At 48.7% G+C, this 14,121-nt stretch overlaps 1 protein-coding gene across 1 annotated transcript; it reads left to right on the plus strand.

The window, feature by feature from the left end:
• Window positions 1–3,492: 3,492 nt before the first annotated feature.
• Window positions 3,493–5,803, plus strand: PLAGL2 (PLAG1 like zinc finger 2). The gene is made up of 2 exons (XM_006030487.3): window positions 3,493–3,910; window positions 4,556–5,803. Exons 1-2 carry the CDS (start codon window positions 3,657–3,659, stop codon window positions 5,775–5,777), a joined length of 1,476 nt encoding a protein of 491 aa, XP_006030549.1. The 5' UTR covers window positions 3,493–3,656; the 3' UTR covers window positions 5,778–5,803.
• Window positions 5,804–14,121: the final 8,318 nt, after the last annotated feature.

A 14,121-nucleotide genomic window follows, 5' to 3' on the forward strand; every position in this document is an offset into this window, starting at 1 on the left:
AGTTACCTCATGGGGGGCATTCCCCTCATATGGGGGGGGGCTGGTTACCTCATGGGGGGCATTCCTCTCATATGGGGGGGCTGGTTACCTCATGGGGGGGCATTTTGGGAGAAGGGCACCTGCTCCGTCCGGCACGGGTTTACTAAATCCACCTAATTGCTCAGCATTGTGAACTTTCGCGGGGAGACGGGCCAGGGAGGGGCCTAATCCTACAGTTTCTGCGGCGTTGAGGTTTGCGTTTGCAAGGAAAGCGCGTGGGCTCTTCCAGCGCGAATCGCCTGAAGCGGTGTCGTCTGCGAGCGCGCGGGGAGATTGCTCCTCGCTCGGAGCCACGCAGAACCGCAGCTCAGAGCCGAGCACATCGCTTGAGAGGAAGGTGCACCCATCAGCCGGAGGGAAGCTGTTTGCTAACGCCTCGCAGCGAGCGCTTGGCTCACCTTGCGGAGGGGAAGGTTGACTTTCTTAGAGAAAAGGAAGAAAGAAAAAAAAGTTTCAGTTACTCCTTCCTTGCAGGCAGCTTTGAAACGGACGAGGATGTCAGCGCCGCTGTGCCGGGCAGGAAAGCTGCAGCCATTGCTAGCCCCGTTAAAAGGGAAGGAAACAAATACCCTGGGAAGAGATAGTAGCAGAAATGCTCCCTGCACACACAGATGGCTCTGGGTTGAGAAAGACACTTCTCCTTTTCAGCAGCCAGATGACAGGGAAGGCAGATCCCCATAGTTGTGAGACACCTGCAAGCCACCGGCTGCCACGAATCACAGCGCTCCTAAGCACCAGGAGGAGCACGGAGGGCACCAGCCATTTCTGCTGTCCTTCTCAGACAGCACGGCACTGCATCCCATCTCTGTTGTCCTCCGTCCAGGCAGTCAGGGTCTGGTAATATTTAAGATGAATGAAAGTGAACTCTCTTTCTCAGTGCAGTTGCATACTCTTCCTCACGTCCTAGTGTTTTCCATCCTGCCTGAAGGTGCCATGGTGCGATCCTTAGCTAGGGCCCATTGTGATCTCCCCTGTTTAAAGCCTTCAGGAGTGTAGTCTGCCTTCACAGAGGGACTGCTCCATGCCCTGGCCCACGGCACATCCTGCCCACATCTGGTGCTCCTGTTGGCTTGTGGGGAGGAAGTTCCTCCCTCAGAGGCCGCTGTGAAGAACGGGTTAGATGCTATTTTAAGAAGAGTTTCTCAGGCTGCTGAATTGAAAGGAGGGGTGGAGGGTATTCACTCAGCTGTGGGTTTTTGTTTTCTGGTAAGAATAAGCATTCAAATTAACCCCTTCCCAGGCAGGAGAGTGTCGAGAGAAGTCTAGGAAAGTCGCACAAAGACAAAAAGATGGGATGGGTAGGAGTCATGTAAGAAGCCATCTAGCAGAGCTGTCGGGAGAGCAGAGATTGATGCAAATTTTAATTATGTAATGGGAATGCCCCCCAAGAAGCCAGAATATCCACAGATTCAAGGGATACTGCAAGAGGAGGTGTTTGCCAAGGAGCGAAGGTTCAGAGAACCTGTGTCGGTGGACAAAGTCAGTAGGGCTTATCCATGACCGCAAGCCAACTAGTAGCCATCCCACTGAGACAGGAGAGAGAACGTGCACAGACCACTAGGGAAACATTAGATGGGAAGCATGCATTAGCCTCCCACAATTGTCCCTGTGACACACACAGAGAAATTCTGTCCTGAGTGTCAATTGCTGCTCCCCACACTGTATGCAAACCCAGGAGCCCCTCCATGCCCTGAGCTATAGGGTCAGGCTCCCTCTGCTTTGCTTTCTGTGTGGCACACAGTGACTTGGCTTCAACAAGACGGTGGCAGTGTTCTTGGCCTGGCTTATCCAATAGCCTGCCAGTTAGGGCATTCTTGGTTTGAGTCACTTCGGGCCGAGGGGGCCTAAAACCCAAGTAGTCTCTTGTCAGTAGCTTTCCTAAAGAAGGTGGGAAGCCCTGCCTACGTCATGGCTTAAAACAGTGGTTTTTAACCTGTGGTCCACAGACCCCTGCGAGTCCACAGACGTTGCCTGGAGGGGTCTGCAAAAGATGACTGTGGTCAATCAAAAGTGTGTGAATACCCACACTTACCATTCAAAGGGGTGTGCACCTCCATTTGAAATTTCCAAAGGGGTTCATACCTCCATTGGAATCTTTTTAGGGGTCTGCAAATGAAAAAGGTTGAAAACCACTTGTCTTCTAAACCAGAGTGAGCCAGTTGCCTTAAGTGAAGAGATGACTTTAGACCAGGGGCAGGCAACATTTTTTTGGCCAGAGTGCTGAAAAAACCACAATGTCTACCTGGGAAGGTGCCGGAGTGCTGACATGCTGGAGCCTGGAGCAGCTGTTTGCAGCCTCCCAGCTGCCTGCTGGGAGCAGCCTGGGCTCTGTGGCTGGCAGCAGCTGCTTAGAGCCCGGGCTGGCAGTGGTGTGCCGAACAAAATGGCCTTGCGTGCCATGCTCAGCACGCAGGCCGGGGGTTGCTGACCCCTGCTTTAGACCATGGTGCCAGGCAAGAGGTTCAGGCTATAAATTCCAGTATCAGATAGGAACTTAACTCAGGGCTGCAGTCCAGGAAGAGAGACGATTTGAGATGTACCCTGTGCTTTTCAGCATTTCCTGTTGGCTTGTGGAGATGTTTCCAGACTCAGCGTGTTGAGCATGTTGAATCTCCAATTCTAGGGACTGTTGGTACTTAACTTAGCTCTGTGGATTCCATTTTCGGAGACAGTCTTGTAACTTAGGCACAGGAACATCGTGTTGCTCACCTAAGATCCTTTGTGAAGCTTGCCTCTAGCCTTGTTCACTCAAGAACATGAGGAACTTGGGATTGTGGTCAGCTATGCAAGAAGTCCGTAGGCGAGCAACGACCAATAACCAGAAGGGCAGATGAGGAAATACGGAGAGGGGGACTTGGATGTGGAGGTGAGGAGGGTAGGATGGTAGTCCAAGGACAGAGCTGAGGAAAGGGTAAGCGCACAACCGTACCCATATAGCTAAGCAGCATGTTCAAAGGAGGATGCAGCAGCTGACACTGGCTCTCAGTAATTTAAGACAATGTGATGATCGGATATGTTTTTTTTCTTGGAATATTCCATCTCTAATTGAATCACAGACATATTTAGTTCAGAGAGAAAGAGAACCAATAGGAGGGGGATGTGGGACTCCATGTGCAAAGAAGAACTTCACGTGTCCATTCAGCGCAGCACATAATGAACTGTTCTGCTAAGAATGCCCCAGCCTGTTACCCTGCTGCTCATTCATTAGATAGCTGGGTAGCAGGATTACTCGCAAATCCTGTACTCTCAGATCAGTCTGGTGTGCCAGGCAACAGGGGGTGGCACTTATTCAGAGCAAATTGTTATCCAAAAGAAATGCTAGAGGAGAAAGGAGTTTCTCGTGGGTCAGTGGATATATGTACATGCATAAGTGTCTTCACACAATTACTGCTTATAGCAGACATGTGTGTTACTGTGCCCAGGGAGAGCAGTGCAGCGCCCTAACTCCAAGTGTCCTGCCATTTCAGATGAAGGTGTCTCTTTGTTGAAGCCATCCCACTGCAAAAAAGAAAGCAAAAAAAAAGCTGCCAGCTGATGATTGTGCCAGGGCAGCACCACTGCAGGACACCCGCAGGCCCAGGTTCCACTTAACATGGCTTTGCTTTACTAGGCCTGCCATGACGGCATTTTTTCCCAATGTCCCTAACTGGATTCAAGATGCAAAGCAGGAGGAGGAGGAGGAGACAGGCTGGAAATTAGTCCCTCGGCAAAGAGGTCAAGAGGCCGAAAGTCAGGGGAAATGCCAGTGTGAACTTTCCGAGAGCTCCTTCCCCAGCGTGGACAAGCTGAAAACTCACACAGAGCAGAGACCCTACAATTGCCCTCAGCTGCACTGTGGAAAGGCCTTTGCATCCAAGTACAAACTCTACAGGTAGGTAACTACAGAGTGCCTCCTACGAACAGCCCCTCTCCCCCCTGTGGGGACAAAGGGGAAACCCATCCACACTGGTTTTTGACAGGTTTGCTGACAAAAGGCAAAACCATTTTTACCTTGCAAAGCTGGCGAGTCCTATGTGTTACAAGCCCTTGCATTTCCTTCAGCCCCTTCCATGGGAGGAGCTCCGATTGCTCTTACTTTAGCCTTAGGGAAACCCAAGCACAGAAGTTAAGCTCACAAAGCGAAACAGTAGTAGAGCCAGGAATAGCACTCAGAACCTACTTCTGTAATTTAATCACAAGCCAGGCACTCAATAGTCAGGCAGAAGGAACCAGACCTTCCATTTTGGGGTGGAAGAATTGAATTTGCTAACTAAGTTCATTAGACTGACAGGGGTGGGTGGATGGAACACAATTTGAAAAAGGTAAAAGCGGCTCATCTAGAAGCTTCATGTTAGGATTTAATCCCGGTTTGGAGCAACAGGTTACCACAATCTAGTGCATTTCTTCACAAGCCATCAGTAGCTTCTCCCTGGGGGACGTATATCAAACAGTCCCAAAGCTGTCTTCAGCTGCTCGTTCCTATTAGCATCCTGGGTTGAGCGTTCTAACTTTCTCCATTTTGCTTTCTTCACCAAAGGCACATGGCCACGCACTCTGCCCAGAAGCCCCACCAGTGCATGTATTGTGAGAAAATGTTCCATCGGAAGGACCACCTCCGCAATCACCTGCAGACACACGACCCCAACAAGGAAGCCCTCCACTGCCCAGAGTGCGGGAAGAACTACAACACCAAGCTTGGCTTCAGGCGACACCTGGCCATGCACGCAGCTGCCAGCGGCGATCTCAGCTGCAAAGTGTGCCTACAGACCTTTGAGAGCACTCAGGTCCTGCTGGAGCACCTCAAGGCTCATTCCCGGAGGGCATCTGGTGGAGCAAAGGAGAAGAAGCACCCCTGTGACCACTGTGACAGGCGCTTCTACACCCGCAAAGATGTGCGAAGACACCTTGTGGTGCACACGGGCCGGAAGGACTTCTTGTGCCAGTACTGTGCCCAGAGGTTTGGGCGGAAAGACCACCTGACCAGGCACATGAAGAAGAGCCACTCCCAAGAACTGCTGAAGATCAAGACGGAGCCAGTGGACATGCTGGGTCTCCTGAGCTGCAGCTCAGCTGTGGCAATAAAAGAAGAGCTGAGTCCGGTTTTATGTATGGCATCCAGAGACATGATGAGTGGCAAGAGCTTCCCTAGCATGCTACCCATGGGCATGTACAGTACACACCTCCAAGCCATGCCAAGCTCAGGGATGCCCCATTCTTTGGTTCCCAGCTCTCTTCCAATGGGGATGAGCTATCCTCTTGAATCTTCTTCACCTATCTCCTCCCCACCACAACCTCCTCCAAAATATCAGCTCGGATCTACCTCATACTTGCCTGAGAAACTACCCAAAGCAGAGGTGGACACCTTTCTGTCAGAGCTCCCTGGCAGTCTGTCGGTCTCATCTGGAGAGCCTCAGTCCTCCTCACCTCAGCCAGCCACTCTGGATGAAGCTCTGCTTTCCAAGAGCCCAGCTAACCTTTCAGAGGCTCTCTGTGCTGCTAACATGGACTTTTCTCATCTTCTGGGCTTCCTCCCCCTAAATCTTCCTCCTTGCAACCCACCTGCATCATCAGGGGGGCTGGTCATGGGCTACTCACAGGGGGAGACCCAGCCACTGCTTACCACTTTGCAACATCAACCTCAAGAATCTTCAGGAGCTGGGGGCCCCCTGAACTTTGGCCCCCTTCATTCGTTACCCCCTGTTTTCACCTCCAGCCTGAGCACAACCACCCTGCCGCGTTTTCACCAGGCGTTCCAGTAAGATGAGAGGAGCACTGATGAACAGGTCTTCCCATAACACGTACTTGGATTGCCTTAAAAACGCACAACTCCTGTATCTTCCCATGAGGGCAAGGAAGCGTTTCAGAGCTGTTTCAGACAGGAGGATTCTGGTCTCCGTAGGGAGCGTCTGTCGGCTGGAACAGCAGATACGTTAGTGCATGTCCCAGTCCTGGGCAGTGAAATGATTTCACTTAATAGACTTGGGGATTTTTCCCTCATTTTTAATCTGTGAATCAGGAGCCACACTTAGCACTGGCCTTCCCCGAGATTTGGGAGCTTTGTTCCTCTTTGGGAAGGGACTGAAACTGAGGAGGAGTTGGGGCTATTTTGTCTTGGGTAGGCTCAGGCTAAGCTTTCCAAGAGTCCAGCACCCATTTCATGTTATCACACTGCAGTTCTGGCATAACTGTCAGCATTCAGAGGTGAAGCAGGCCAATGGCTGACCCACTTCAGCAGACAGGGGAAGAGGCTGCCCTTCCCCACTACCTCCATCCCATCACCTTCACCGCTTACTCCACTTTGCAGCAGTGTTAATCAGCAACAAAACAGTTTACATGATGAATTGAGACACATCACCTCGTTTCCTTTGCAGAGCTGTTAGACTAGTTTTATTCCAATGAACTTTGTTTACGCAACAGGTATCGGTTTCCATCATTACAACAGTAGGCACCAGCAAGCCTAGGTTTGTATCTGGTGCAGCTAGAACACTGTTTACATGAGAAAGTCAGGTTGCACTGATTTCTCTTCACTTGTCACATTTTTCCCCCGTGGGGAAATAAACTGACTTTGGACTACTTCAGGCGGTGCCATTGTACATGGCAGCTTATTGCATGTTCTCTGACTATGCATAGGAGTCAGTAGGATGGAGCAGCTTACACACCTCAGCTCAGTTTTGTGCTGAACAAACAGAGCCCTTTAAAAGAAAGAAAAACAGGCCCATCATTCACATCCCAGATCTATGTTGAAAACCAAAGTATGAAAAAGCAAGGTTGACCGCCTGTGGCCCACAACACCAGATGCTGTCAGAGGGGAGCCATCTGCGCGCCTCTGCTCTAGGGGTTAGCCAAGGAGATGAAGGATGAGGTGTGAGGCAGCATCTTTTTCTGGCTGACACCTGAAGCAGTCTCAAGCAGTGACAGGTATTGGCTTCCCTAGTGGAGCAATGGCATCCGGGAGTCAGGAGAAAAGACAATTGGTTCCAGTGGTGTTAACATTTGGTCGCTGTCTTTGACCCGTTTCCTCCAACACTAATAGTCTGAACAGGTAGCTAAGGTTCTGGGGCTACAGCCTCCCTTCCTCTCCTCCAGCCTGAAGCAATGGGCCTTTTCTGTTCCTTCTTTCTCCAACCATACCTCCTGAACGGGGTCCACTTCTCTTGCAGCCCTGCTGATAGCAGACAGGTTAAACAGAAGGCAGTAGACTCCCAATGCCATTAACGATACATCTCCTGTTTACATGTCTGTTCTCATGGGATCGGGCACTCCTATGCAAGCTTAGTAATCCATGACCTTAGGCATGTTCAGTCCAGTTACATTTTAGCACATATCTGTGGAGATAAAATGCAGTTCTTCATACCTCAGTATGTAGGAACGTCATAGGCCAAAAGAAGCCAGGGAGTCTTGTCTATCAGTATAGATCTTTCAACCCAGGAAGTACAAATCTACCTCTATCCTGTTATGTCACTCTACAAATGAAGCCAGTCACTGTCTCCACACCTTCCTTCCTTCCTTCCTTCTCCAAGAACGTATACACCTCCATCAGTTAATGCACATTATTTGTCTTTAGCCATGTGTCTTCTAATCCCTGTTTAAGTTACTTCTGCTTCATGAGTTCATGGGCACATCCCTTCCTCCACCTCACTGAAGTATTTATTAAATGGTTTAGTGATTTCCTACCCATTTGGGGATCCATTCATACAAAGCATCACAACAGAGAGGTGTTGACATTTTAGCTTAGTCAGTGAAACTGTGGATGCTACTTCCATTCACATCCCTGTAAATTTTAAGTCTTATTTACCTCAACAGTATCCTGTGGCAATGAGTCCCCTGGGTTGAAAGCGGTTCTTACTTTTATCCATTTTTAAATGTTGCCTTCAGATTCCAGTTAGTGCCTTCTTACGCTTTTAAATGAAGAAAGGGTTAATCGATGAGTTGAGTTACCCATTTTTATTAAATACCTCAGTCATATCTCCTTGCTCTTCTCTTGCTGAATGAAATAGTCTCGCTCTCTGTTACACGAGTCCGATTCCTGCCTCTAGGTTCTTTTTTGAATTTTTTCTTTACCTTTTTTAAATGCAGACAAAAATAGACAGACAGGGAATCAAGCTTGCTCCTTTATTCAAGGTGAGAAAGCATCAGATTTCTGCAGTCCTGTAGTATTTTTCCCTCTTCTCTGTCTTTCTAACATCCTGCCTTGTGCCTTAAGCAGATGTCTTGTTGAAATGTCATCAGCAATAGCCCTGTCTGAAAGCAGACACCCTTCCACTTACAACATAAATAGCTTCCCCTGTATTTGCACACTTCACATGCTTCCTATGGCTGTTCTAGCAAGTAATCTTACAAGTACATCCATAAAGTTCAAACCAACCTGAGGAAATACAGAAATGAGAAGCCAATCCAGAACTCTCACCAAGTGTTTGCACTGAAATCTGGTTGGATGTTTCTGTTTTTGGCAGTATGAATTGCAGGTGATTTGTTTGCATATAGAAAATTATTCATAAGCTTGCAGTCATGTATATGCAGTGAATTAATCATGAACAATCTACAGAGCAAAACTTATTCACTGGTGTTATTTTTGAACGTGATTTCTTGGAGAAATCATGAACTGCTGGGGCAACTCACTGGGAAGCTAAATCCACTACCAATTATTTGCTTAACTCAAACAAAGTGTTTTAACAAGCCAATTCAAGTGGCCTTAGATAAGAGTTTTTTGCTAGGAGCAATTGCATAGCAAATGTAGTGCTAAATTTACCACACTGCAAGGATGACCTCTGTGCTACAGCCCAAGAAGCCTTGTTATCTCTATATGACAGCTGTGCTTATAACTCCCACTCAAGGACCACAGCCCCATTAGACTCAGTCCAGAATGGGCAGGCTGTTCCTTCCTCTAAAAAAAATACTTTCTAGGCTTACAGCTGATGGCTGGGGCAGTGTTAGAGCCAGTCTTATTAGATTATTAATGTTTGATGATGAGGGATAGAAGGGTTTAATAGAGAGACCCGTGCTCAATCTTGTTGCCTTCAGTGGATAGGAGGTCGGACACTGTTGGCGCACAGGTATTTTAATGTATTGCAAGTGTTGCAAATGCCAGTGTGGATGCAGAACTTATGCAGACAGACAGAGGAAGGAGGTAATAAAATGAGGTACAACCGGGACAAGTGGAAGGTAAACCACGTGGGAGAAAGCTCAGTAATAAACATTGGGTGGAAGGGAGACCTTTGGAAAGCAGAATCGTGAAAGAGGGACAGAGCAAGAGAGGACAGTAAATAAGATGTGTATTTATGGTTTCGGAAGACAGCCAGAAAAAGCCCCGTGCAATTTTAGACAGGATAAGCAAATCAACAGCTCAGAGGCAGAATCTCACTTGACTGATAAGTGCTCATCTGTACTAAACAATACAGAAATGGAGGTATAGCATACATCCCTGTATCATACCCATTTAATAAACAGGGAAAATAATGCAGCGAGAATTTAAAGATGAGTAGCCTGCTCAGTGACACAACCCATGCATCAGCCCCGACTCCACCATCTCCCAGCACATGGTATTCATTACTGCGCAGAGCAGCATGGAGAAAAGCAACTAAAATGAAGAGATGGCTTGAGAGGTTCAGTTAAGGGAGAGAGATTAATAGAAGCACACCTAATAGACTTGCCCCCTGGGGCACATGTCTAAGTACCCAAGAAATGCAAATAGCCAAGACGGAAGACAGAGGGTGGGCCAAAGGGGTAAGGGGGAGAAACTAGAGAAAGGAAAGTAGGTTGGAGAAAAGAAAGGGTGAGACCTGAGAATGCTAGCAAACCAGAAGGGGAACGTCCCAGTGGAAGCCAAGATATTTCAGACTAGACTGGCTCAAGCATTAGCTAATGCAGTCAAGAATAACCAAGTACTACCATTGAACTGAGCTACCTAACCCAATTGCTCCTTCCCCATCTCAGATTTCTAGACCTGCATGAGTATCGCGTAGATCTTTCCCCAGATGGTTCAGAACCTCGTACTGTGCGAGGAGCAATACCTTCCGTTTGTCTGCACTGAACTTCACCTGCCACCTCTGTATCCACTTACCAGGTTTGGCCCGGTCCTCCTGGGAAGTCTCACAGCATTGCCATGTTTGGCTTTGAATAATGTTGGGAAACAACTTTTTCTTGATCCTGCTTATATTTGGGAGCAGATATGCAAGGTTTAGTGTTGCGTACCTGCCTGCAAGCTATGCAGTATCATTCCTTCCCACCAGTCCCCCTCCCCCCCCCCCCCCCGTCCCCCCCCCCCCCCCCCCCAAGCATTCATTCACACAACGGCTTGGAAATCATTTCTGAATTACGCTGTCTCAGCACGCAGAAAGAGAAACCAACAGAAATGCCTGGGAAGGCCCAAGGCAGTTTACAGAAAGCAGAACCCAGCCTCGCTAAATTCGTTTTCATTTCAGGGGTCGTGCCAACCCTCATAGTGAAAAAGCCAGCCGATTTTAAGAGTTCCCCACCCTTCTGCTTTCTTGCTGCTCAGCATATCCACTGTGCCCTACTCCGAACGTACTGTCCAGTCTGAACCGTCAGGGCCTATTGCAGAAGTGCTGAGGTGGTCAAGGGAGGGCTCTACAAACCTTCCCGCAGTGCAGGAATAGCTGCAACACGTGTCACTCAGCCAGTGAGGCCTAGTTGATTTGAGCGCCCAGCTGCAAAGACCTCATTTGGCATCTGCCCCAGCAAATGCAGTTCCCCAGGCACTTCTCCATTACATTTCGAGGTAAGGTAACAACTTCGCCAGCCCGCCCTGCTCCAAGACGCAGCTGCGACCAGCCGGCAGACCCACGAGGCTGGCAAAGAGCTGACATTCAGATTCTCGCCGCGTGCGCTCAGGCCTGCGTGGCAGATCTTGCTTTTGCTGGAAGCCTTTTGTCTTGAGCTTACCAATTTCCCTTCCCCTACTTTGCGCCTTGATTTTTTTTTCGTTAGTTTTCCCTAATATCTAGGACCTGTTGTTTAGAAAGTTATTGTAACATTTGTATCAATATTTTACCTTAACGAGAATATTTAACTAAGAAGATCTGCCTTAGTGTTTGGTCTGAAATCTGGATGGTGGCAAGAGGGGTAGTGCAGAGAACTTCTGGAAGCCATCCAGGTTCACCCCAAAGTATCAAGCTCTGAATCTGCTGCTGGAGGAAAAGCAACAGTGGCCTTCACAGCTAGGGCAGAGTCCGTTTGAGAGCCTTCTCTGTCAGGGATGGACCCCGGCTCCCGCGGGGCAAGTTCTGCCCTCAGGTTCCCACTGCCTATCTGGTAGTGCTGGAGCCCGCAGGGTCTCTTGCTGAGGGCAGCATTTGTCCCCGAGGCCGGGAGCACCCCAAGGAGAAGCAGTGTGGAAACTTCTCAGCCTGGTAGAAGGGAGACAGCATGGATGCAGCTCACTTCCTCTTCCATGCTGTATGTTAAGGACATCCATTCCTACCTCCCTTCCTACAGTTCTAGCCATAAAGGCCAACCACTTCCCCTCCTTAAAGCTGGACTATTTTTCTTAAAGAAACTTTCTAGCACTTTTATACACAGTGAATAACCTCTTTTTATTGGAGTATTTTTGGGGCTTTATATAAAACAAGGTTTTTAAATTGTAAAAAATATTAAGTGCCATTAGGAAATGTACAGCTCATCTCTTGTTAAATTAGCTTTTCCACTCTCTTACAGAACGAAGTCCAAATTGAAAGGTTTTTATAATGAAGTTGTTTATTAAAAGCATTTGACGAACTGTCTGTCCTGAGCTTCTCGGGGGGGGGATGCCTGTTTTCTCAGGGCAGATCACAAAACCCAATTCTCTGCGTGGTTCTGGATGCGCCTTTAATCGTGGCTCTTATGAACATGGAGGTGAAAGGGCAACTCTTTTGCATGAGTGTGTGTACTTGCACACCAAGCTCTGTTTTATTTTATGCCAAGGAGGGGATAATAGCACACCACCTTTTGGAGACTTCCCTGATAGCTGGATTACAACAGTCACTGCTGGTTTTGAGACAGAAGCAACTTCCTGGGTTACCAGAGCTATTTTCCTGACAGCAGCAAACAACATTCCCATTTATTTTCAAGGAGGCACCCTAGCTCCTGCTCTTAAGGGGACCCAGCTGCTTGATACCAGATCAGCCGTACCGCGGGACTTGCTCGCAATGCAACGCCAGAATCAGACTGGGGGAGACGAGAACATACTTAAGTCGTGTAGTCACACTTCAATCTCAGACCACGCTGTGATGCCCAGTGACATCAGCCACGCATTTATAGCACAGAAACAACCTGTAATACCACTAAAAAAATCCCTCTAAACAGAACGGTCATAACACTCGGGTTTATTAGGATGGCTTGGTGGTGGTACGATGAACGGATAGAGAGAGGACCCTCCCTGGAGGGCACCTGCTGCAGGTTTTACACTAGGAATCGAGTTGGCAGAGGGAGGGGCATCTTTATTATTGCCCAGTGGGAATCTCCTTCGGGAATTCGGCAGCGGGTCACCAGGCTGATAAGTACCATCCTAGATGCCGGTCGCCACAGAACAACGAGGTCCCGGTGCACTGCAAATGCTGAAGCTTCACCTTGCCCATGCCTTGGGCATCACTCCCAGTTTACACAGCTAGAGCCAGAGGCTCTGGGCAGCTTCAGTACCCTGCACAATTCCATAAAGCGCCTTGTCTCTTCAGAGACAAAAGCCATTTGCATTTCAAAGCACTAGCCTCGGCTCTGTCCAGACACAAAACAGCAAGGACCAGGTGGAAAGAACCATGCGTTCTCTTCCAAATCTTCAGGATAGCCAGCTACCACAGCCCAAACAGGCATTTTGTAGGATGAACGACATTGCTTTACCTAGAATGAAAGCGGCATTTGCCAGACTTGGGTGAGGGATGCCCAGCAAGGCATTTCCCGTCCAGCATGCCAAGGCGGCCTGCACGCTGCTGGGTTAGTTAGCAGCACTCTTCCAGAGTCTCCCTCCCATTTTAAGCAACAACTAGGAAGTTTCAACACAACGAAAACATTTCCTGCTTCAGCTCAACCCTTTAAAAAATTCATCTTGGCTACTGGAGACCAATCAGTTACAAGTTACAACAAAGTGGGAATACTTAAAACCCCCAAAGCCTGGTTCCAGTGACTATTATTAATTAGTAGCCAGACTAATGGATTAATTAGTTGAACTTGAGGAAAGCTAGAAGTCAGAGCCACCTACTGACACACCACCAACCCACGCAACTGAATTCATCTCTGCATAAGGCGGGTACAAGCCTCTTACCTTTGCAGGGAGGAAGGGACGCATGCCGTACAGCTCAGGTCAGTCTGCCCTCATTACACAGGCAACAGCAAATCACTGCTCCAAACTAGGTCAGTCTGCAACAAGCCTTGGAAAGCTTGAATTGAACATTAGCCGCATGCTCTGAAACCAAAGCTAGGCCAGCTATCCCCTCCCCAGGAAGGAAGCATTACCTGAAGAATGAGACAGCCCTCAGAGTCCAGGTGAAGCTGCTTTGACTCGGGCAGGCTCAGCCCATGCGAGGCGTTACAGGATATTCTCACGTAATGTTACCAACGTGATGCTGACGACTTCACCTCCCCCTACAAGGCAGATTCAGCTCCCCATTTTACAAGTGACGCTGCGGACAGAGGACACTTGTACAACCTGCCCAGCGTCACTCATCCAGTCGGCACAGCCAAAAACAGATCCTCGGCACCTCGACTTGTTCTCATCACAAAGCTCCCCCTCCCTCTCCCCCCACTACGATGAGCACGCTGGACTGCAAGGCACCCAGACTCCTCAGCCACATTTGCCAGAGTAAAGTTAGGAAGAAAATCCAAGCAGGCTACATGTACTTCGGACAGTGACCGAGTGTCAAGAAGCATCGTGGGCTTTGCATAAGAGAAACTCAAAGGGCATGTATGGAAGAGACCACAGAAGGCTGCTCACACAGGGACCGGGAGACTACGGCAACAGGACAACGGCATATTTATTTACAGTAGGACACGAAGAATACATACATTAATTAAAAATTACAAATACAGAGAAAACGTATGGGGGCGGGAGGGGAGGGGGGAAAATCAACACCGGCTGAAGTTCTCAGCTAGGAGATCAACCAAAACTTGTTTAGG

Source organism: Alligator sinensis, unplaced genomic scaffold, assembly GCF_000455745.1.
Source record: "Alligator sinensis unplaced genomic scaffold, ASM45574v1 scaffold1032_1, whole genome shotgun sequence".
NCBI classification, from domain to species: Eukaryota; Metazoa; Chordata; order Crocodylia; family Alligatoridae; genus Alligator; species Alligator sinensis.